Genomic DNA, 26,797 nt, shown 5'->3' with positions numbered 1-26,797 from the left:
TCTTCCCTGTGCTGTTATAGATATGCTCGTTTTCAAATTATACTTAATGATTCGTAACTTTAGTTTAATTTCAATTAGTACTGCATTTAATTACATTTTAGTTTTAATCACAATTGGTCGAAGGAAAATAACTCGGGGCTCCTTCATTAATTAACTCTTTCGCAACAGTATTATACTACTAGCCACCCATATAAATTGTATGCCTCCTTACTAGTTAGTGAAGTGTACTGAGCCTTTCACAAATGTAATGGAGAAATCTATTCCGTATGCACATGCATATACGGCTGAATAGTGTGCCTTACTATTAGATTTACTAGTTATTAATAACTAATATGATTTATGCTCCTTAATAGAGACAATTTCTCTGTTGCTCTGTCCCTCAGACACTATTTCGTTTTCTCCCAAGCGCATGGATATTAAACATGTAATGGATGTCACTCTAAACGAAATAACTATTTCCGTGTATCGATTAACCCTCTGTCATTCTCTCTTTTTTGCTTTCTTAAATAATGAGTAGCTGTTGTTTTCTTGTTATTATCATAATTATCTTGTACCTTTCGGTGACGACATGTATTGGCTGGGTGTGTATACGTTCGTTTGTCTGTCTTCATTCACTTAACTACAAACGAAAAATACTCACTGAGAGCATAGAGGTGGGAATGGAACAAAACTCTCTAATAATGTGTGTATTTCTACTCGCACGTTATAAGCATGGTTATAGAGAAAGCATGCTTGAACTGTTAATAGTGAAATAGATTCGATGTGACTTTCTCCTTTTCAAGATGTGGTGGCCCTGAAAAGGGCCGTTTGAATTGAAAAGAGAAGAAGAACACATTACTTTGAACTGGTGTACTTAGTCACAGCCTTGGTCCCTTCGGAGACGGCGTGTTTGGCCAATTCTCCAGGTAAAAGCAGACGCACTGCAGTTTGGATCTCCCGGCTCGTGATAGTTGATCGCTTGTTGTAGTGAGCCAGACGAGAAGCTTCGGCAGCAATTCTCTCGAAAATGTCGTTCACGAAGCTATTCATGATAGACATAGCTTTGCTGGAGATTCCAGTATCGGGATGGACCTGCTTGAGAACCTTGTAAATGTAAATACTGAAGCTCTCCTTCCTCCTCTTCTTTCGCTTTTTCTTGTCTCCAGCTCGTACGGCTTTCTGGGCCTTTCCGGCCTTCTTCACAGCTTTTCCAGACGCTTGTTGTGGAGGCATGTATTTGTCTCGCAGCTCTTGACTTGCACGTCTGCTCTGCTTGACGGCGACCTTGAAACCCTCAAATTATTTAATATAACGGCAGGAGTGCCGCAAGGATCAGTCCTCTCTCCACTTCTATACATAATTTTCGTCAGTGACATACCTTTTCCAAATCTAACATACACACACAATTCACAATACGCAGACGACATCGCAATCTGGAGCACATCCAGAAACCCAGTAATGGCCATGTCTCGCGTACAAGAATCACTAAACAACGTCTCAACATGGAGCAACAAGTGGAGGGTCGTGTTAAATCCGACAAAAACACAAGCAATCACCTTCTACAGAAAACTAAAGAAGCAAAGAAAAAAATCTAGAAAAAATAAAACTATCACTTGAAAACACAACCATTAACATGAGCAAAAACATCACATTCCTTGGCGTCACTTTCGACACAAAACTAACATGGAAAAAACACATAAACAATATACACTCATCAATCAGAAAAAGGATTTCATATCTAAAGACTATAACTGGTAAACAATCGAAATGCGCACCGAACACCATTATACAAATATACAAGGCTTACATCCGTCCACTAATAGAGTACGGATGTCAAGTAACATACAACATGTCAAACAACACACTCCAAAAAATCCAAGTGCAACAAAACAAAATATTAAAATCCGCATTCAGTTTACCATCTTTTACACCAACAAATTATCTACACCAAATTAGTAATTTACCAACTATAAGAGATAGAATAACAGAACTTTCTCTGAAATATTATCTAAAAGCAGAAAATAGAAACAAACTAACGGCATCACTACACAAATTATCAAGTGCACCAACAAAATACATATCACCTTACAACATATTTCAAGAATCACAATCCACTCAACAAAGAATCTAATTAAATAAAATCTATGTTATTAACATGAATTCCTTTTTTTCAGGTACAGGGCACACGACAGGCAAAACTTTCGGCGCCTGTCGTGTGAAAGTGGGTTTTCTCGGGGCACTCCCGTTTCCCCCCACATCAAATTCTTCAGGCATTGGATTTCTAGATCCCAGCCTAGGCAACCTTTTTGCCAGACCCAGAATCGGGCCGTTTGATTTGATCTGAATTTGAATGAATTACATTCATGTTCACATCTGCCCAACTTTTTCCTTTCGGGACAGGTCCCGGCCTTTCTTTCCTCTGCTGCCTTTGCCTCCACCCAAAAGAACATTTAGTGAGACATTCTCCACCCAAAAAGTCAAGAATAATAACGATAATTAATTTATTAAAATAATAATAAAAAAAAACACCACTTAATCTTAATAACAATCCACGAAAGGGGACGAAGAGGAACTACAAAGTTCCTGAACACCCCAGTTGGGGAGAGAACTCTTCTGATTTCTCTCTCTCTAAACTGAACCCCTGCCACGGTAGTTTAGTTTAGTAACGATATGTAATTTTTCTACTTAAATAGTAAATATTAAGGTTTCAAAACAAAATGTCGCCGCATTTTTTACATTAACAAATCATGAAATAAAAAATAACGATGGATCAAAAGGAAATGACGCAATTCTCTGGCGGAAATGTTCTACGCATTTGTTGAGATTGAACTGATAATGGGTTTAATACTTTTTTTTTCTCTCTCTCTCTCTCTTTCTCTCGGATATTCATAACTGTGCTCGATAACTTAGCTACCACGTTATTACGTTTCTTTACGGTGTACCTACAGCTATGTGAGCGTTATAGGGCCTGAAGTATCTTCAAGAAAGTTTACTTTCCGGTCTCGGTGCTTGGTGACACACTTCAGTTTTATATTAGTTATAATATATGTATAGTTATTTTTTTTTTCACGCGTCAGGCTTACGAACAGAGATTAAGTCTTGTTTTTGTGTGTATACCTACAACTATTTGGACTATATTCTGTAGCTATCTCATACCCAAGTTTGTTCCCTAATTTATGTATCTTTTTATATTTGTTTTGTTAATGTGAACAAAGAGCTATCTATGCTCTTCCCTCCACGAGAATCGAAACCCAGTTTCTAGCAGTATAGGTCCGCAGACATAGCACTGTGACACTGGAAGGAACTTTTTTTACGTCCGACGCTGTTAAAAATGTCTTTGTTGTGTAAAAAGTCAACACATAACACATTCGCGTTACACATTTATATATGTCATTCAAGCAAAATGCTTCATCACGGCTAAAATAAAGTATAATAGAAAACGTCTGTGTTTGGGTGTAATTAATTTATGATTTGTGTATTTTTGTTTTGCAAGAGAATGATCTTTTATAGTATCTAACACTCCATCTGGAAACCCTCAAGCTTATTGCAGAGTCACTAGAGGGCTTAATACATTGTTTGTTTGTTTTGTGTTTTGAATTTCGCACAAAGCTACTCGAGAGCTATCTGGGAGCTATCTTTTAGCCCACGGCTAAAAGGGCGAACATGTTTGACGCGACGGGGATGCGAACCCGCGACCTTCAGATTACGAGTCGCACGTCTTAACACGCTTGGCCATGGCGGGCCCAGCTTAATACATAACGCAGAATCTTGTAAAATTATAAAGAGTGGATCTCGCAGAATAATTAAGTTTCAATTGCATAACTAACCACCATTCACTACATATTTTCTCTTTCGTTATAAACACCGATGATAAGGTGGTTTGTTTATTTTAGAATTTCGCGCAAAGCTACATGAGGACAACCTGCTCTAGCCGTTCCTGACTCAGCAATGTAAGACCAGAGGGAAGGCAACTAGTTATCACCACCTGCCGCCAACTCCTGAGCTATTCTTAACAATGAATAGTGGGATCGGTCGTAATATATTATACCGTGCCCACGGCTGAAAGGGCGAGCATGTTTGACCTGGCGGGGATTTGAACACGCGACCCTAAGACTACGAGTCAAGGGCCTTAACCACATGGCCATGCCGGGCAAGATGCGAGTTAATAGATTATTGTTGATAGTTAGTTGTGTGTCCAAACACACAAATATTATCCACCTACTACAGGATTTAAAAGTACAAAATATATTATGAAAGTGAAACTACTTGTTCATTAATACAGAGGTGAATATGGGATATATCCCAAGTGAGATTACAGACCAGAAAGAGAAGAAATAAATTTGCTGCACAAGATACATGTATCGTTAAGATGTTTACTTTATTCTCACGTGACGACACAACTGGTTTACTGCTCAAACATGGCACGCGACTTGTCATATTCCTTTGTTGCATACAACCAGCCACTTACTACACTCACACACACGTGTACGTGCGTTTACACACGTATATAAAATACCTAAAAGTATTACCGAAGAACATCACGTAGTAAATCTTTTACACCTGAACGGAGTTCAGAATGTAACTCACGTGTAACCCTACACGTGCATCATATATGGATCAAGTAATATTTTTCATTCATTGTAAGAGAAACGCTCATCTTGTTTCAACATACTCTAAGCGACGCCTTTACAACGGTTAATTCAATATTGATGTTAACACTGAGAATACGTATGAGAAGGAGAGTCAGAATGGATCGACATATCTTTTAACATCGTATAACACTGTTCAAAGGTTTAATAGTGTTGTCTAAATGTCCTGAACCTTTGAATACTTTGTTAGCGTTGTCCAAATGTTTCAACTTCGAATTCTGTATTAGCCTTGTTCAATTCTGAGTTGGCTTCTCCAAATATTAACTTTGTTCAAATCTGTGTTAAAAATGGGTAACAAACATTTGCTAAGGTTGACCAACTTGTTCCACGAGTATTAACTTAGATCGTGTGTTTGTTAACTGATTTAATATACACAATACCGTTACACAGCCGACATTACTTTTAAGGTTTTATCTCTTTTGGCTAACCACCACTTAACACTTCATACTTGATGTATCACAAACAAACAGCACCAACACACAAATGATCCTTTCAAAAGTTACAAAAGACTAGGCTAGCTGTAGCGCAGGCATTAACGAATACATACGCGCTCTTTGCGTTTTTCGCACACGGGAAATATAATGGTTGAATATACAAATCAATATTTACAGTCACTTTGCCTTTGAAACCAGTAAATCTGTCGGCAATGTGTAATGAATGTGACACTTAACCACAAGACTCGCATAAAGTTAATACAATCTGCACCAGACAATCTAGTAGTGTGCATTTTAAATTAAAGTACTGCTATTCTCATATATGTTGGAAAATTGAGAAAGTAAAAGGGCGAACAGACCAGAGTATGTTGAAGTTAAAGTAGCTGGTTTTATTGTGTGTGTGAACCACAAGCAGACTAAACAATGAAACCGCCTTTAATGGATGTTTACCAATAGTTGAAATGTTACCGAGTTTCTATCAGGGCTAACAGCACACAGCCATCAAACAACTTTACCCACATCCAACATTTGGGCTACTCCTGTCTGATCGAATAGAGGAATTTTACTGTTAATCATGGAATCTTGGAGAAAACCAATGGCTTCAAAGAGCGGAGCACTTTTATGGGCGACAGTTCGCGAACCATATGTACATGGATTCATAGTGCGGTTACTCTAATCACTAGATCGTAAATGAAATTGTTTGACTTTGTGTAGCAAAACCTATTGATGAGAACGTCTACACTGTTTTTACGAAACACCACAGCAATACCGGGAAATATATCTTAGTTTGGTGTATTAAAATCTGTTCTCGTTCACAGTGTATTACCCAACATCATAAGAATACTCAAACTAGTGTATTTCAAGTGACTATCAAAATTTATTCATGAAAGCGTCCATGGTGCATCTACTAGTACAGCACGCATATAACAAAAACCTTAAAGTCTAGAACACCCCTCGTGCGGAGTGTTTCTTTTTCTAAACGCTCTCTCGTAAAAAAAACAACATGATACTTCATGTATTGATTGTCTTGCTCTATAATCTATTGTAAGGTAATCAAGCACCTCAATAACATCAAGAAATGCAAAAAATAAAATAAAGATTTTAAGAAGTTATTTGCCATGGATGTGATGTTCTGAGAAACGATGATGCTACAGCCAGAAATAGAATCAGTTGAGCATAATAAACACAGGAACATAATGAGCACAGAAAGAAAAATCAATGGTCCCCGTTTTGATCTACAAGCTATAATAAAACCCCAACATACCTACCTATATTTTGTGAATCACAGTATCAGAAGTATCAAGGCTGATAAATATTTCAGTCAGTATTTGCTGTCCGCCAAGAAAAGGAATTTGAACATTGTTACATAGAAATAACCACTTTTATAACTTATCTTACATAAGCTTATCCTTGTTCAAAATTCATAATAAAGCATAAACCAGCTTCAGATTTTTGTATTCCTTGTTTATAGTAAATAATAATAATGATAATGAAACTTTATGGACAGGAATGTTGCGAGGGGATGTTGTCTGTATACCTTCTAAAGTTTTGATGTGAAAAAAAGAACAGACACACGAAACTACCTCGTTACTAACCACAGACGGTTACACCACCTACATATCTATGCTGATATACTAAAATTTCTTGAAAAATAAAACAATAAAAATACTGAATTTTTATACGATCATTCCTTCTGTTGCTCGTATATTATAACTATCAACAAATGTACAGAAACCCGGTTACTACAAAAGAATGTTTTGATTACAACACCTATCTATTTTACTGAAGAGTTATGTTTTACAATAAAAACACACACACGTGAGCTCATTAAAACATACCGACTCAAAAGTTAAGAATTAAAAGCTAGATAAGTGACGGATGTTAAACGGTAAACATATATGCACTAAACCACATCTCATTAAACAAAGGTTAATATCTTCTGTTACTTACAATATTCAGTGTGATTAGATAGTGCAGATAGAAAAACGATATGAACAAAAACTGACACAATAATCGACTAATTATCGTAAGCTAATTTACATATAATTCACAAGGCAGTATATAAAAACTTACAGTAGTGTACACACATATACGGGACTTGAGAGAAACTTACCACATAAACAGGCACATACGTATGCGAACAACAGAGGCGTTGGTATCCAAGATGAAGTGAGTATGGAGTTTTAAAAAACTACTTTCCACATGTGCCGATCAAGGGGTGAAAGGTTATTTACTTGCTCTTGTAGAAAATAATAAAATATTTGTGACTCTTACAACTTATGAAATCAGTATTCATATAATTGGTTTACTGAATTTTACCCAAAGCTAAATACTAGAGGGCTATCTGCGCTAACCGTCCTTAACTTTGAAATAACAGACCAGAAAGAAGGCAGTGGTTCAATACTGCTCACTGCAGCTCTTGAGCTACTCTTTCATGAACGAATAATGGGACTGACTGTCACGTTACAACGGTAGACGGCTGAAAGGATGAACATGTTTGGTGACGGAATGTTCAAAGAGTAACCCAAATGTGATTTAACAAAACTACAGGAACGATAGCAAATCAAAAGCCAAATCCGAGTTATTTTATACAAGTTTATACGAAATTAATCAATACAACCAATAACCTTTTCAGATCGACGTTCATTATTGCCTCATATACACTGAAGACCATAAAATTCGTTTCAAAACTTATATAAAATGTTGCGTACGTTCACTAGTACTGACGTCACATATCAGATGAGAAGCTTGCTTTCAGCACTGATTCAGACACACGTTGTTTACATGACATTAGCAAAGGTTAAGTACTTCCAGTGACGTTCATGTCCAATGATAACAGGTTCGTAATGAATTACTAACTCACCACATTTGATGATGTACAACAATACGTAACGTTTTAGCGTTTCGTTGTAAAAAAAATAAAGTTTACGCACAATGAACCACACGTATGTATTTTCTATTTTCAGAATAAACACAATGCTGTCATCAATCGAACAGTTAGAAATAGCAGAAGAAAAAAAGTCCTACGATAAATGATTAAACAATATTATTTGACTAACTGTAGACTAATATTTTCTGATGATGTTTTCATACAACTTTCTTTAGAGTGAATAAACTTTACTGCTAAAAGAACCTCGCAAATTAAAATTTTTAACAATCACTAGTTTAGTTCAATTAACTGATACCTGATGTAGGCCTATGACTGAAACTAAAACCCAAACAAATCAGAATTTCTAGAATAACAAAACTTATTAACTTTGAACAAAAACTGTTTGAAAATGTCTTTAAATGATGTTCCAATAATATATGTTAACTGGTATGGAATTAATTCAGTGAAGACGATAGAGAAAAAAAACAAACATCGTCTTGTAAAAAACATTCGGATAATACGACGTAACTTATTTGTTCAAAAATATTTAAATGAAATGTATTCATGTGATGCGAATTAACCAAAAAAATTAATTAACAGCCTTCAATCATGTATTCACAGCCTGATGTAGATGTTGTTAATATATTTTTAAAAAAAGTTTGTGGTTTACAAATTAACAACTATTGGCCGTTGATTGTTTTCCAATAGTATTATGAAACCTCTACAAACATTATGTAACATATGGCTGAACATGCTATGTACAGTAGTACAAGGTCCACACGAGTACTTGATTATAAGAAACACCAAATTACAACTCTGACAGCACTGGTTATCAGATAATATACTGTACACTGCAAGTACTGTCTATTAGAAGAGCCGTCCTGTAATTTCAACCACATTAATTCGAAGATTAGGTTTACTTGTAGCTCTATTTACCAAGAGATTAGTCTTAAATCTGGCTCATCAGTTTCTATTATATGTAACAACCAATTTCTTATCGAAGGCTTTCATATTGACATGTGTATATATATAGATATATATATGCTACAAAAAACATTCCATGAACAGATTTAAGTATTCCAGCCAAACGAACTTTGAGATTATCTGTCAGAAGACCCAACTTGTAAGATAAAACATGCAATTTTTCGGTTATTTCTACACATAAGCTATTCAACATACTGGGAAAGCAACGAATAACCAATAAACACTCAAGATCTGCATACATCAATTTCACGGTAGCTGGTGTTTTAGACTTAAGGTTCGCAGCTAAAGCTTCAAAGAGCTTCCTTCACTACGCAATATTCAGAGTTGCGTTGTGAAGCAAACCAAAATGTTTATACACTATAAACTTTGGCTACAGTTAGTGTGTTATGGCTAAAGTTCCTGTAAGTATCACCACAATCAGATAGAACTACGAAGTCCTCATTCCTGTATCACCACAATCACATAGAACTACGAAGCCCTCATCCCTGTATCACCACAATCAGATAGAACTGCGAAGCCCTCAATGACGAATATGTTCGATTAGACTTTTCAAAACAAGCTCAAACAATTGTACAATTTAAATTGAAAGTTTAAACGTGCTCAGTGATGAAACTAACATGTGGAAAGAGGAAAGCTCCATTTTTACACGTTTTATTTATTTCTCTCAATTTTTAATTTGTATAAATACTGATAAACACATGTCTCTTTCTTTGTAAAACAACAAGTGATCTATAAGCCAAGACAGAAAAGTACGGGACGCACTTTTCGTGTCAATTTATACCCCGAATACGTGTTAATTTAAAACCAAACTCACGATCTACAAATACTATAGTTACTGCGTGTTTTACGCCTAAATTAAATTGTAAGGGAAACAATGATGACAAATTACAATAATTCGACACATGAAACTCACAATTAACTTTCTTTAGGTACACGTTTCACAGCTGTGAACCAAGCTGTTCCTTCACCCAGTCGAATCTTTCACCACATGGCTTTCCATATCTTATATCTAACACAAGACCACATCAATTATTATCTGTAAAACTAGCGTAGTCGGAGAACACGAGAGGATGAAAAGAACCATTCGACTAAAGAAGCTAGAGTTCAAATTGAGGGACATCATGTGGACACACGTTTTATCACAAAACTCTTTTTATAAATCTCTCAGGTACAAATATTTAAGTCGTTCTAATTGTGGACAACCCACATTCCAACAGTAGCAAAAAGAAAATAAAGTTTTCTTGTACAATGAAACTGATTCGAAACTCAAGGTAACGGAAATATTTCTAAGTAGAAAATACTAATGTATTTATGGCTGATATACACCACACAAACCCTTTCCAGCTCAACGTGAGTGTTATTTACATATCACAGTGGTAAACTTTACCAAAGTCAATCACAGAACGCTAGATGTTATTCGTCATCCATTGGTAACACTAGCCCCAGCTGGGCCATTTACTTGCGGTGCTCTTAACATTCACCAAAACAAACCCTCGCTCAACAAGAAAGCCACACCCGAGTTAAGAACTGGAAGGTCGCTATTAGTACTAGCTTTGCGTGTAGAATTAAAAGCAACACGCCCGTGAATGCTAGCAGACTGTAGCAATGGTTTGTCTTATACTAGCGTGATGATAAATGCCGTCGAGCCACAATCAATGAGGCAGGCGAGTTGATGAAAGAATGTGGGGGTGAGGATCTGACACTCGAAGGCAGAACAACCCGAACCCTCGAATCCACCGACAACTCAGTGCATGTCAGTACACTCGCTGATTTTTATCATTAATTCTCTGCCACAAGCAATATTGCTGGCGTCCTCGCACGCGAACTGACAAGAGTCAGGGACTGGACAATAGTTTCAGCTTGCCCACTGCAAACAGCCACATGTCGGTTTTCCCAGCCATGCTGTGTAATTAACTCGCGCACGTCAAAACACTTCAGATGTTCTGTGTGTTTGTCCTGGATCGGGAGATGCACACGTGACCCATTTTATTCAGTTCGTTCTCCCATAACAGATGAGATGAGGTTTCCTCCGAGCCATTATTGCTATCTTGGTTACTGTCACGTTAACAATGTGTACCAAAACGTTTTGACGTGAACCGACCAAATCCACAACCAGATAGTACTGCTAATATTTGAAGCGCTAGTAATCACTCACTATAGCAATAAGGAGAAACTTCCGCTATTGAAGGAATGACAAGTATACATCCACTGTTAAAGAAATTACAGCGTATAATTCATTTTACGAAATGTTCACAATACCTTTAGCAGTACTGAGTGGCCTCTAAGCTTTAAAACAGGCAACATTAAGCACTGCTGTCACTGACTAAACGAATACAGTACCCATACTTACTACATAATTTACATTAAAATAACAGTAAACATCTGCAGATGTGTTGCCTGCAGAAAACAGCGTTATGTACATAACTTCACGCTCATATTTTTCCAACTATAAACATTAAATATTTGTGCACGTACAAGATACGTCATGATTTTATCAGAAGTTACAACTTTTACACTTAGGAAGAATATTGTGTTTTAAAACAGTCACGACGTTCCGATCACCTGTGTGCTTGAGGATGATTTTTTATTTACTCTTCTTTACTGTAAAAGCTCTAACTTACAATAAGTCATAACTGTGTTCAGGAGTCTATCTCATGCGATAGGTTTTTGTAACAACACAAGAAAACAGGACTATTGTAGGAGATGCCGCCATACGAGATTTCTTTTTAACAATGTAAACGCAGGATTATTATACAAACTCCTGATGTTTGTTTTTTGTTGTTGTTTTTTTTTACTTTCGCGCAAAGCTACAAAAAGACTATCTGCGCTTGCTGTCCCTAATTTAGCAGTGTAAGATTACAGGGAAGGCAGTTAGTCATCACCACCCACCGCCAACACTTGGGCTACTCTTTTACCAACGAATAGTGGGATTGACCGTCACATTATAACGCCCCAAAGGCTGAAAGGGCGAGCATATTTGGTGCGACGGGGATTCGAACCTGCGACCCTAGCATTACGAGTCGAATGCCTTAACCCTCATGGCCATGCTGGGACACAAACTGCTGATGTACGAGTTGTTTTTTATTTTTTTGTGATAATATAAGAGAATAGGACTACTGTATGAATTAATAATACTCATATTTTGGAAAACAGAAGATATTTTGTTATAAGATACGTCGAATAACGAAAACCTTACAAGGTTAAGAGTAACAAAACAGAACAGTGTTGTGATAAAGTTCTTTAAGAATGGGTTGTGTGTTTATTGTTTGCATCCGCTTTATTTACATAGAAATGCAAGAAAATACGACTAAAAACGTATATGCTGATTCCCAGAAATCTTGAAAGTGTGTACAAAATAATGCAGCTTTAAACGCCACGTTTATTTTCAGTAGCGCTTTCGTGTGATACAAGTAAGTCATACAAGAAAAGTCGATGTACAAGCGTCAAACTAAACAGATTTAAAAGTAAGAAACATTATACGGAATTAAAATCCACCAATGTTCGTGTTACCAAAAGTAGCGCTTGAAACACCGGTTTCTAATGTAACAGCAGGTGTATAATATACGTAAGTTTGAATACAGCCATAAATGAGAATGAAATTATTTAATAAAGTTATTCGCTAATTTTGTTACTCATAATTTAGATTTCATCCTGAAAAGTTATTATACCTCACAGTATTCTCAAGGAGAGGGTTTTATAATACATACATTACGCTATAATGAAAACATTCAGCAAGAAAAACAAGAAAAAACTAAAAAAAAATGAGCTCAATATACAGAATATACTGTTTGGAAGACTTATAGCAGAAGAGCTCACTTGTCATAAATGATTGTGAACCATTTTCACATATAAACAGCATACCACTTCAAAGTGATTCCTGAACTTGGTTTTTACATTGATGATACTGGTTCACATTACTACAGAATGATAAAATAGAAGGCAAAATATCATCTTGATCTGTATTGTAACTGTCATCATTTGGATGGATATACAACTTTAGAACACAGATGCTAAGTATCAAGAAGACACACAATGACTGTACAAGAGAAACAGCTTTGTTCTGGAAAACATTTGTGTGGTACACAAAAAGCGAGTAGATTAGTAATGAATACACATAAGACTGTGTGTGAATAATTAATATAACCACAAATACAGCATGACAATTACTAATGCATTTCTTATCACATCATATATTTGCATCACCTACTAAGCAGCACACACTTCTCAAATGCATAGAAAATATTTGCTTAGTAAAACATACCCAGAGAGAATTTGTTTTAACAACTGGTGTTCTAAAGAATATACCAATACAGAATTCACACGTTATAAAAGAAAACACAGTACACAATTCATACATGTTCTAAAGCAGAACCCAACACAAGGCTGAAGAAATAATGTCAACAAAGACAGGAAAGTATATGTAATGAAGAGTCCTCTAAGTGACGATCACAAAAACATCCTCAAAACAGTTGGTTTTACTTGGTTTTCTTAACACATGAATGGATGTTTTAAAATATAGAACTCAGAGAAACCTTGTAGGCATTCCTCACAGCTACATTTCAATATTTCTCAAAAACAGAAAACAAACTAAGAATTTGTGCTTTTTGTTAAGAGTTTTACATTCAATTCTAAAGGCTATTAACATATAGTGGTTAAATTACCTTAAACATTTTCTACTTGAAGTAAAAAAAACCTTTTTCACAATCATAATTATCCTAATAAAACAGTTGAAATACTTCAAAACATTACAAGTCATAGCATAAAATATCTTTTAAAAGTTTTGCACAGAACTTTTAAAGAAACTAATAAAGATCTTTATGTTTTGCATAAGAAACTCTTTATTTAGCAAAAATTTATTCTGAGTAAACAAGTAACTTACAACCTATGAACTAAATGTTCATATATAATCAGTCAAATTATTCACAAGATGGGTGGTTTTAATATCATTTGAATGTTGAAAAGAGGTGAAAATTCTTGTCAAAACTTTGTTCATATTTCTTTTACTTCATTTTTACATGGATAAAACACTATCAAATAATCATAATTGTTCATTATGAAATTAAATAAACCATCAGGAGTAATATAATACCAGGATTTTATTTCTTCCTGAAGTGTTGGGGGAATACTTTCCCCTAAACTCAACTTTCCACCTACATTTTATATATATATATATATATATATATTGGCAAATATATGTTGCTTTTTATTTCTAAACAATAATATTTGGTTTGAGAAAGGTATATACCTTTAAAACTGTACTACTTAACTTAGGGGTTTACAAGACAATATTTAAACATATACTTCACCTTTAGCCCTCAAATTACCCACAATGCATTAGTCAACCCCATCTCAAGGAAATATTCTGAAAGAAAACTCCTGCAGTAGAGTTCTTTCACAGAGGTTTATTATCTAGTCTTACTCCTTTGATGTTTAATTAAGTAAGTAATAAAATAAATCACGACTTTTAATTCAACAGATAACCTACAAGAACTTTCATTTCAATGCAATTTGAACAAAGTTAATTTCCATGTAGTTACAGCGCTATGTCAGGTTTATTGATCTATATGAGGTGCACTTTATTATTTAACAAATATAATATCACACATGGAATGCCTAAGAATTACTTTGTTATTTATATCATAAGATTAAAGGTGCAGAAGTATTGTTAATCTTTAAACATTCTAAAAATGTAGATGAACAATTGAAATTTGAGAAAAGGCACATGAAAATTCAGGTTTTTTTGTTTGATTAATTGAATGTGTTTAGAAAGACAGGTTATGCTATATTTTTTGTACAGATTAATTTTAAAATATCAACTTCATCTTAATAAATTTTACAGAGTCAGTTCTGAAGATAAAATTAAAAAGATGCATGTTATTTCAAAAGGTCTTAAAAACATTTTCTCCATTAAAGCAAATACAAATAAAATAACAACACTATATACAAACAGATGTTTGTTTAAAGTTACAAGAACAATATTATTAAAAGTATTTAAAATATTGAATTATTTCACTTCTTATAAACTTCTTTAAATTTTAAAATAGCTGATCAGTCTTGGAAATAGCTTACTTTTATTCAAAACTAGGGAAGCTTCAATTAAGTGTCTAAACTGAAACAACCCCTTTCCTAATAATACATCAGCAAACGTCTAAATTGAAACCCCTTACCTAACATGTTATATATACATCAGCCATTATTTATTTCTTGATTATTGTACATACAGATCCCATAAAATGTTAATTCAACTAGTAAAAAATAAGGTAGTTTAAAATCTAATCATAAACCATTATATAATAATATATAATCAAATAATAATTGAGCGTTCTAAGGAACGAGTTTTGAGGTATTTATAAATATGATTATAAATCAAATATATTAATTACGTGGTATGCTTCATTTCTTTTTTCCTCAGTCTGCATTGCAGTGAAAGAACACATGAAACTATTTTATTTAAAATGCTCAGAATACAAACGAAAACAAATTAAGATGCACACTTACTTCAGATTAAAATGCTGACAATAGTACAAAGAAAAACACACGCTTAATACTCTATGGCGCCATCTTTTATCAATTAGTAGAAAAGCTATATTATGATTACTATAAATTAAAATATCGATTTTTAAATAAAACAGTATAGAAACTATATGTTTTTAATACTTTATTCTCTTTAACTAAAGGCTTCAAGTCTTCACACGGTATAAGTAACTAACATATAAAGCAAAAGTTCAAACAGTTGAATTAAAGCATTAGAGTAAATACTCAATTATAGAACTTGCTATTTAAATTATATTATAAAACTTAGCCACAGCGTTATTTTGGTATTTTATTCATAACTTTAAAATACGTACGTGAAAAAACAAAACTAACCTTCAGTGGCCGAGGTATCTTCGACGTTGTCAATAAATTTAGTATCTTCCTCGCTAGATGACGCCACACTACGTAAACTGGCCTTAAAAAAAAACAAAAAGGAGAAGTTTGCAAAACGAATTCCACAAGTTCGAAAAAAACATATTATAATCTCTATTTTAACTTTCAAAACATGTATAACGAAGATGGGATTTAATATCTCAATTATTTTTCAAAGAACTGAAGTTACAACCGAAATTCCCAAACTGTTTGAAAAGGGTAACAGTAAATTCAACCCACTGTTCAAATAAAATCAAATTTGAAACTAATCTGTGGAAACCAGCATAACAGACAAACCATATTAAACAAATTTATATTCACTACGTCTAGTGGAAGTTGATAAAGGATTTACAAACAATAAACAAGAAGTTTTATATAAGTTATTACCCACTGACAAGAGGAACTCGTCATATAACTAAGATGGACTTCGAGAGAGTTTCATTGACCAGTTTAAAAACTCCTGATCTGTACTACAGGCCAAGTGTTATTTGCTCCTACCCAAAAACGGGCTCAAATATAATTAAGTGCAGCAACCATTATTCATAGAAAATACGAGATAATTCAACAGAAAACTCTGTATTCCTTCCTTGGCACTATCAGTTACAGTACACTCAATCTGCAAGCAAATACATGCAGTACGACCAGAGATCCCTCTATACAAACCCAACGAAAACCTAAACGCAGATAATTTGTTTGTTTGTCTCGAAAAAAGCACAAAGCTTCACAATTGACTATCTCTACTTTGCCCACCACGGGTACCGAAATCCGGTTTGAAGCGATATGGGTCTGCAGACACACCTCTGTCACTGGGGAGGGGGACTCAATTTGCGCAGTCCCTTAAGCGTCTAAGTGTACTAACACTATGTAGAAATGGAGATAAAGCCCGTATTAAAGCAATACAAGAAATCTAGATTATTTCTCTATAGGTCATCAGAAGTTAAGCACGAAGAGCCACATGGTATAGAGCAGTGGTTCCCAACCAGGGGTGTGAGATAGCGTTCCAGGGGTTGAGAGATAACATTTGTTTTGGCCATCTTCACCTTCATTCTTAAATAAATAATTACTGTGAGAGGTGCGACAACATATTAAAATTTTTTAGGGGTGGGGGTATAAAAAAGGTTGGAAATCACTGATACAGTGGCTCTATCTTCGGTGTACATGTCGCTTTTCAGCTATCCACATCATCCCAGAGTTGGAAACCAACGAACAGCCATAAATGAGATTTCTTGTTTTCGTAGCATTATCATCTTTCTTTATAAGGTCTAGCGCTTAACTACTTCTAAAAGAAACTATAATTTAATCATCATCCGATAGAGAAAAATAGTTTTCACGATCTTTAACTGGCTGTTTTAGTATTATTCTATGCAAAATTTATAAAGCTTAAGAATGCAAGTAACCAATGTATGCCATCTTATAAAAAGTAAACACGTGTTAGGAAAAACATTTACAGTATTCCCTCGCTATTCGTGGGGGTTACGTTCTTTACCCCCCGCGAATAGCGAAAAAACCGCGAATATTGGATGCAGTTTTAAAACTTCTATGTATGAGATTATATACGGTACTAAATGCTTCCCAGACACTTTCTAAAGACACTCTTACTCATTAATACAGTAATAATGTAGTAATACTGCATGCAGTCATGTATTTCACTAATGTAGTAATGATAATGTAAACACATTTTAATTTTGTACTGCAACAATATTTTAATCAAAAAGAAACGTAAGTACAGGAGGACAGTAACACCGCATAGTATAGTTACCCATACTGTATTACTGTACCGTAAAGTCATTTTCTATGCGTACAACACATGTATTAGAATTGACAGAAAGTGGAACAAATTTAAAGGCAAACTTAGACAGATAAATACAGTACGCACAGTTCAGGTAATAATAATACAGTACAGTTCAGTAATAATTGTTCGATAAAGACGTCAATCGATAAAACTGCTTGAGAGAGTAAATACAGACATACCCTCGAAAAGCGCTTTTAGTCTCTATGACCTACAAAAACCCGGTTTACCGAGCATTCGTTTTTATGACGTTACGACGCTAGCCCGGTATAACGGCATACGATGCGATAGGGTTAAGAGCCTAACCCGCGAATATGCGGGGCCGCGAACAGGTGAGGGTATACTGTATTGCTAAATAATAAGGCTGTCTCTACTTAGCATGGAGGATAAAATTCCTATATTACTGACGACCTCACTATAAAAGAAACAGAATCAAGACTTGGAAATTGGAAATGTTACTGTATTAAAAAATAGAAATAGTGTTCTTAAATTAACTATAGGGAAAGTATAATGATGACAAAAATTAAAACACTAAGCTTTCGATAGGTGAAACGGAGAAGCCAGTAATATAAGGATTTTATTTTCCATGTAAAGCCAAGACTGCCGAGTCTGCAATATAAATACTAAGCGGATCAAGTGATGAGTCCATTCTCACCCTATCTTCTTTGATCACATTTTTCAAGTTCACCAGGCAGCCCTACATAGCTCTTACATTTAGTAATAGTTTTTTCCTCCCTAATACTTGTGCTAATTATCATGTAAATCCTTGGATCCAGTACCGAAAACGCCAAACCCCTTTTGACTCCACATATAAAGAATTAAATTTGTAACTTTTTAAGAGCTGAATTAAAATCGTTTCAAATAAGTTTCCTTCGCTTCTGCGGGTGTCGAAAAGGCGTCTACATATGAAATTCAACGTTATTTTGTGATAAGCCTACTATTTATTATAGAAGTTAAACTGTGGTGATTTGGTGGTAGTCTTTTCCTTTGTCACTAAGTAAATACAATATTGAAATATCTCTCTGAGCATTCAGAAAATTAAAACTAAACCACTCCTTATACACAAAGCTCGAGTTATATAAAACTTGAGGTCTGTATAATTCATTATATAGTAGTCCAAAATGGTTTAGGTGTGTGACCAATATTATGACATTGTGCTTAATTTATTATTAGCCTCGCTAAAGTACCCCTTTTCTGGGTAGAAATTATGTAAATTCATGATAAATGAAAAGTTATATTGCAACATGCAAAGTTGTTTTCCTAAAATGCGATTGTAAAAACTGCAAAACGCCCATAAAAACTGCAAAACATAAAGGTGATACTGCATATTACATTGTATTTCTGTATGAACCTAACAAGCCTTCTTGCCAGACTTAGTAAATATTCGTAAACAGGGGGCGAGGTAGTGGTAAAAAACGCAAAAAAAGCCTTACAAAAACCGCAAAACTGGAAGTTTATAAATATCTTCCCATAGACCCAAGGAACCCTTTTACCAAAATTGGTAAAGATCCATCTACAGAGGACGAAGTAGTGGTAAAAACCGCAAAACTGAAAACTTATTCCTCCGTATGGACCTAATAAGCCTCCATATTAATTTTGAAGATCCATCAACACCCTGCGAAGTAAGTATATGGACATATAGCACAGTACTATTACATTTATATAGATATTATACAGCAAACCAGCTTTTACGTGGCAGCTGCTTAGGCTATTGTAATTTTTCGATCTCTTAACAACTTTGCAACAATACAGCCTTCTAAGAAAACTGACCCGACATGGCCAGGTGAGTAAGGCACTCGACCCGTAATCCGAGGGTCGAGGTTTGAATCCCGTTACACCAAATATGATCGTCCTTTCAGACGTGGGGCGTTATAATGTGAGGGTCAAAATTGGCGGTGGTTTGTGTTGTGATGACCAGCTGCTTTGCCTGTAGTCTTACACTGCTAAATTAGGGACGGCTAGCGTAGATAACCTTGTGTAGCTTTGCGCGAAATTCAAAACACAAACAAACAAATTCTAAGAAAAACTTGTTTTACAACAACACGTTAAAGTAAAATACCATCACGTGCTTTATAACGCGAGACTGCTTAGATAAACCTTAGCTACCATGATACTTATGCAAAATATATATATAAAGGGAAGAAAATATGTTACCAAATATATATATTTCTTTTTAATACAATATGCAGCGCCGCACTTCGAGGCAATTCAAACCAAAGACCACTTAACATAAAAGCAAAAAGTTATACAAGGGAAGAGTCGTTTTCGGATTGTTTCTTTAGTGATACGTAACTTCATTAAAAAGATTCAATGTACAAAACTTAATATTTTTATATATTTTACTAATATAAACTGTAATGCTCTTATATATGAAAAGTGATACCGTTTAGTGAAAGATATTTTATACGAACTATGAAGTCTCAGTACTACATTTAAAATTGTATCAATAAACATATAGTCAAATATTCACGTGCAGTCCGAGAAAAGTTGCGTTTATTTTTTAATTTAGAGCAAAACTACACGAGAGCTATGTGCGTTAATTATCCCTAATTTAGCAGTGTAAGACTAAAGGGAAGGCAGTAGCCATCACTACCCACCGCCAACTCTTGGACTACTCTTTTACCAACGAATAGTGAGATTGACGGTAACGTTATAACGACCTCACGGCTGAAATAGCAAGCACGGTTGGTGTGACGGGGATCCGAACCCGTAACCTTCAGATTATGAGTCTAGTGCCTTAACCACCTGTCCATTCCATTCCTGTTTTCATAGTAAAGCGAGTACTTTTTATTTAAAACTGTGTTATATTATACAGAAATGGTTGTTACACATACTACAGTTATTTTTCTAATTGTCTAAGTTCTGAATACCCAAAGTTTCAAATGTATGAATTTTTGTTTGTGGTGTGGTTCAATATATAGCGCATGAGTTTTGGTTATATACATAGATACTGATATACGCGCTACTACCGTTATAGTAAGATGATTCATGAAAGTGTTTAACAATATTTATTTTTTAAGAGTTTTGCAGTACATTTATTTATTATTAAGTACAGTAATAGAAGGGACTGACAAGGTTTTCAAATAATTCATGCGCCGAAAAACCATCCTATTGAATTCCTAAGTGAAAACCTGTCATATATATATACTAATAATAAGATAAAAAGGTCGCTAAGGTTTACGGTACATCAATGTTTCGTCTACTTCCTACCCGATCATGTCAACGAAACTCGCCCCTACAGGGCTTGGTTGTTTTTGTTCTTGTTTTGAATTAAGCACAAAGCTACACAATGGGCTACCTGTGCTCTGCCTACCACGGGTATCGAAGTCCGGTTTTTAGCGTTTAAATCCGCAGACATACCGCTGAGCCACTGGGGGCAGAGGGATTGGACTATTGTTACAAGATTTATCTAGCTTACTTGACTGGTCTGTGGGTATCTACTTTTAATATACCTATAAATATATACAGAGTTTTTATTAATAGTAAACATATCATAGACATACATAAATATCTTTTCAACCCGATTTAAACCAACAGATGGTGCTACAAACTGGTGGATAAATACAATTTCTATAGGTAAAGTATATACTTTATATAAGAATAACATAAAAAAGATTTTTTTTTTTTAATTTGCGCAAAGCTACATGAGGGCTATCTGTGCTAGCCGTCCCTAATTTAGCAGTGTAAGATTAAAGGGAAGGCAGCTCGTCATCACCACCCATCGCTAACTCTTGAGCTACTCTTTTAGCAACGAATAGTGGGATTGATCATCACATTATAACGCCCCCATGGGGGAAAGGGGGAGCATGTTTAGCGCAACAGGGATTCGAACACGCGTCTCTCGGAATACGAGTCGAACGCCTTAACCCACCTGGAACATGAAAAGAAAGCAAGCAAGAATATTATAAATATATATATATTAAGATTCAGTAGAGATCGTGCTACAAAAGTAAGGAAATAATAATCAAAATTTATAAACCTCAATCCCTACTGTGACAGTTTTATACACTTATCTACTGATCAAAGTAAGTATTAAATTTTATGTAGTTCTGATTGTGATTTTTAATTATTGTAAAAGTTATAGCTATCGTGGATATGGCTATTCTGAAAGTTTATATGTATCGTGTTCATTGCATAGACATAAAAACTGAAATATATAGGGAAAAATTAAAACTTTAACGGAAAATAGGTATCATTGGTTATTGTTAAAATTTCTGTAAAACTATTCAAAACAAATTAAGTGTCATAATAAAAGTACAGTAATAAGTAAAGTGATACGACTTGGATATATTTTAAAACGATTTTCAGTCTATACTTTGGATGGTATCGTGATTTAGACTGCTTCATTTAACTATATGGATCATAATGCCATCCAAAATACCCAATGGTTCCTAATTTCTTTTAAAATTGTTTATTTATTTTTACTACTCATACAAGTATTTATTAATACTTTACGTATTTTCATACAATAGCGTTTATCAATACGTCATATGATATTTATACGATGTTGATCAATATATCAATTATTTTTACGTGTTTATCGATGTGTTTTGTTATTTACACAAGTCGATCTTTAATCAACCGTAAACTATTTAACACAAGTGAAATGTGGTGATTAACACTTATGATTAGGGAGAGAGAAGGGAGACATGCTGTGTGTGACAAGCCCTGTTGCACGTGCACCTTCTGTCACATCGAACTCGTACAGATTGACGGTCAAGAGACATGATCTTCTTTTAAATTACATAAATTATATATATATTCTTTGTTTATATTCAACTCAAGATGCACCATGTGATGGGCACTTTCGATAGTCTTTCTTCTAATATTGTTAAGCAGGCTCTACTATACTGAAGTGAGCACTGCATTTTAAATTTATAATGCGTTCAGATTTACAACTGTAAGGTCACTCTGTGCTCCTTCAACTGTGATATCCAAGTACATCTCTCGAGTTCTCAGATTTCTTGGGCACAGAACACAAAAGACGAGAAGGGAAAGGTTATCCGAGGTCACTACTCTCATTGGTGGACACGTGAAATCATGTGTCTTTATCCTTCGTAATTGATGGACTTAAAGGTCAATGCTTAAATAACGAACATTCATCATCACAGTATGGACAAAATTCTCCAAGTTATGGACGTTTAGTACTTGTGCGTCAACGCCAAATATCGGACTCTTGTATGATCGTCAGATAGTATTCTCCATTATCATAGAATGTGGAATATGTTCGTTAGAATTGGATTGTAAACCAGGAATCCTAACAAATAGTTCGCGCACGCTAATAACTAGGACAACCTCAGCTTTTCCATTCATTATTTTGGTGTGTTGTTCATACTGTTGTACAATTTGCATGTTGTTCATACCGTTGTATACGATCTGGCATGGTCAGGTGGTTAGCGCTCTTAATTCTTAACATGCGAGTCGAAAATTAAAAAAAAAAAAAAAAAAGTAGGCCAAGAGCTTTTGGGGTGTTGTGCGGACTAGCTACTTTCCCTCTAGTCTTATCACTGCTAAATTAGGGGCGGCTAGCATAGATAGCCCTTGGGCAGCTTTACACAAAACTGAACAAAACGTATCATTGTGTACGTTATGTTTTTCTATAAAATATTACTATTAAACCGATTTTGACTGAGTTTCACAAGTCAGTCATGAGATACCTGGAACGTTAAATATAACCAAAAACGAGTGACATTGCGACAGATTAAACTGTTAGACGTGTGTGTTTTAGGGTGATTTTAAGATTGTAGTAAGTCAGACTTCGCGAGTTTCTTAGTTATCTATACTTAGTATGTATACTTTATTAACGATGCTGTTTTTTTACGTCTACTATACCAAAACATTAACATGAAATAATGATAACGCGTGGCATTTCACCAAATTAATAAAGTATTTTGAACACGCATAACAGTATATATACACAATGAATAAACGAACGACTTCAACTAAGACATTTTAATGACCTTACGTCTTAAGATAATTATTTACTACCTAAATATTTCCATGAAAAAATATATAGCCACGATACAATACAACAGTATGCTCAGCAAAAAAATTAAGTCTGAATAAATAAATATATGTACTGTCGACACGTGGATACATCATGTAGTGCCTATCATAAAGTCGCATGCATGCTTTCATCACAGGGTACTATAGATTAAATAAAGTTCTTTGCTCCCAAGTGAAAATTAACTGTATACGCAATGCATATGTAATTTCAGCATTTACCCACTCGTGATATTTTTCTATTGCTATATTGTACATTGCTTTACTTTGTTTCAGGGCTTTTTAAATATATTTTCACTATCTACAATATATTTAAATTATTTCTACCTCACAACATAGTACAGCTCACGGAAAATTCGCAATTCCTAAATGACGTCATGGAATATTTTCAAACATCGACCATGTGGGACACTTCCACGGTCACGTGCAATAACCTTTTTATCCGATAAACACACATTTCAAAACTAGTATATTAAATACTTTCAATTCACTATTCGTTACACAAAATAACAGTTTATTACAGGATATCAATTTATGAAACGACATTATATTCAAACTTTTTTTTGTAAATACAAACACGAAAATGTCTCAAAATTAAACTATATCTTTCATAATGGAATAACTTTTCAACGAAAAATCAGTTCATTTTTGTATTTTGTGAATGACTGATTTACAAACACAAGAATTTAACTTTTATAACGCACGCAGAACTGAAATCTATTCTACATATATAAATGCCTTAATACTATACATTTACAAATACCTCAATGTGATATTTCAAAAGGTAGCTAATCACTATTAACAACGTTTTAGCACTGTGCACAATGAATAGTTTTATAAATAAATTTTAAAATGTTTATCTTTTGAGTAAATTAATAACAAAAAACAGAGATTTTAACTTTTATTTGGAACAAGGGGGTGTTTTACCTAGATGTTTAATTGTCTAGTATTTTGCATATACATTACATGTAGACGTAAAGTTTAAAAGCTATTAAAGATTAATAGAGAACATTAATAGGAAGTGAAAGTTTTTCAACATTGTGGATATTGTAGACATTCCTGATACTTCAAATACACATTATTTAAATTTCAGCTACAAGAGAAAGAGGTTTTAAAAGATCAGAAAAATTTCTGATTAAGTTGACATAAGAAAACAAAGAGAAAGAGAATCTTTTATTAAGGTTTATATGGAAAATTACCTTCGAAAATGGAATCTGATCTATAGTATAATGGTAACAAAGGTTTCTCAACATATGATGTTACAGACTCCTCATTATTCTTGTTTCATTTCTTATTTCAGATAAAAACGCAAACAATAAATTATTTCAATGACTGAGCTAACTCAAAAGCTAGACAGTCCAAACATAAATTTCTCTCAGAACTGACAATTTCAAATAAATTGGAAAATGGTGTGCCTTGATTGTTTAGGTACATAAACATCTGCAAGTTGTTGTTTTTATATTTACCATACCATGAATTTTGCCCAAGTGTAGCACAAAAGAAATGTTACATAGCAGTAGGTTGCTGAATTAATCAACTGTTTTTCCATTCCTATTCTATAAAATGGCTGCATGACTTAGATTGTGCTTATGACTGATAAATTTTAATATATTACACCAGGAAAACATACTAATGGAAAATTAGTTATTATCATACAAAACTGTTATTGGAAACTGATGACTATCAAACATTTACAATAAACTGTAAAACAAAGTGTTACTGGAAATTATTACACAACACAAAAATTAATAGTAAACACAGAAAACAGTATTCTCAAGACAGCTGATATGGATATTAAAACTGTAATTAAAATAAAGTACAGAACAATGTTTCAATTTTCCTAGGTCATCTTTAGGTTAACAAAATGCCGTTCTGTACTTTATTTTAAAGTGTTAATACCCATACCAGCCATCCTGAGATACATTTTTATTTCAAGTGGGTTTCTCATCATCACACATTTTCACATTTATTCTTTTAGCTTACAAGAGAAATTCCCCTTATAACTTAAGTACTGCTAATCTCTAGCTATTTGTTGACTGGACTAGTAAAGCAGCTCAACTTTCACAGATGTCTTGTACATCATGATTCCTGTACTACCAGAATGACTATTTAAATTCAAATTAATACTATTATTCTGCAAAATAATATCTGGTTGAGAAATGAAAATATTTGTTTGTGCCTATTAATCTTAGTTTTCAGTAGTAACAGGAATGGCAGTTCTGATGCACATTGCTATTTTTGGTGTTAAAGGTCCCTTCATGACATAAAATCCAGTATGTTTAAGTACATAATGTACAAACAAAACAGACCACTTGACCCTTCAAAGCCTTACACACTATTGGGCATCAACTGCTCTCTCAAACACTCTGAAGGGATTAGACAAAAGTTGTCTGCTATGAATAGGGAAAAATAAATTAATTGGAGATGCTAATTTAATAATTAAAAAAATTATTAAATATTCAATATATGAATGTTCTCATAAAAAAATGGAGCTAAAATCAACAAATCAGAATGACTTGTAAATTTTATAAAAGATAAAATAAGAAACTTAAATTTAATGGAACAATGGGAGATTCAGAGAATTAAAAAAAGATCAAGAGAGTTGTTGTCAAATGGAAAGTTAATAAAAAAACTATGGAAAGAAAGGTTGGGTGAAAACTTGAAAATTAATAGCATAGATTTCTTTAAATACATTAAAGATAAACAAAATGTCAAAATAAGAATAGGGCTAATACCAGAAAGATAACGATGGTTATGGGATGGCTATGTTCCTGGATTCTATTTTTCTTTAAATTTCATTGATGAAGATTTAAGCAGTGTTCCTTGTCCTGAACAACTTTTAGATGAAAACAAAAATGAACAAGATGATCACATTAATTCTGAGGTTGTGAAAAATAAAACACAACAAATTGAGAAGTTTAAAGAATAAATCACCTGAGCCAAATAATATTTGCCTAAGGGTGTTGAAGGAGCTTAAGGATTGGTTATGCAAACCATGTGGAACTATTTTATTTTCTAACTCCTCATAAAGTAGGCAGGTGTCAAAAGATTAGAAGTTAGCTAATATTACTCCTCTTTTCAAAAGAAGTGAATACTGTCCTTGTAATTAAAGACCTATTATTCTTATATCAGTAGTAGGAACATTTGTTTCAAATTTGATAAGAGATTACTTGCAAAGTCATTT

The 26,797-nt window shown here is 34.2% G+C and overlaps 1 protein-coding gene across 4 annotated transcripts in view; it reads right to left on the bottom strand.

Moving 5' to 3' along the window:
• Positions 1-26,797, bottom strand: part of LOC143242162 (sodium- and chloride-dependent GABA transporter 1-like) — a 532,318-nt gene that overhangs the window by 483,549 nt on the left and 21,972 nt on the right. For all 4 annotated transcript variants that reach the window (XM_076485478.1, XM_076485479.1, XM_076485481.1 and 1 more), the window contains one exon: positions 15,783-15,864. In XM_076485478.1, coding sequence (XP_076341593.1) covers positions 15,783-15,864 — 82 coding nt within the window. The remainder of the gene's footprint in view (positions 1-15,782; positions 15,865-26,797) is intronic.

Source organism: Tachypleus tridentatus, unplaced genomic scaffold, assembly GCF_004210375.1.
Source record: "Tachypleus tridentatus isolate NWPU-2018 unplaced genomic scaffold, ASM421037v1 Hic_cluster_2, whole genome shotgun sequence".
In the NCBI taxonomy this organism is placed as follows: domain Eukaryota; kingdom Metazoa; phylum Arthropoda; class Merostomata; order Xiphosura; family Limulidae; genus Tachypleus; species Tachypleus tridentatus.
This window is presented reverse-complemented; position numbering and strand designations above follow the sequence as displayed.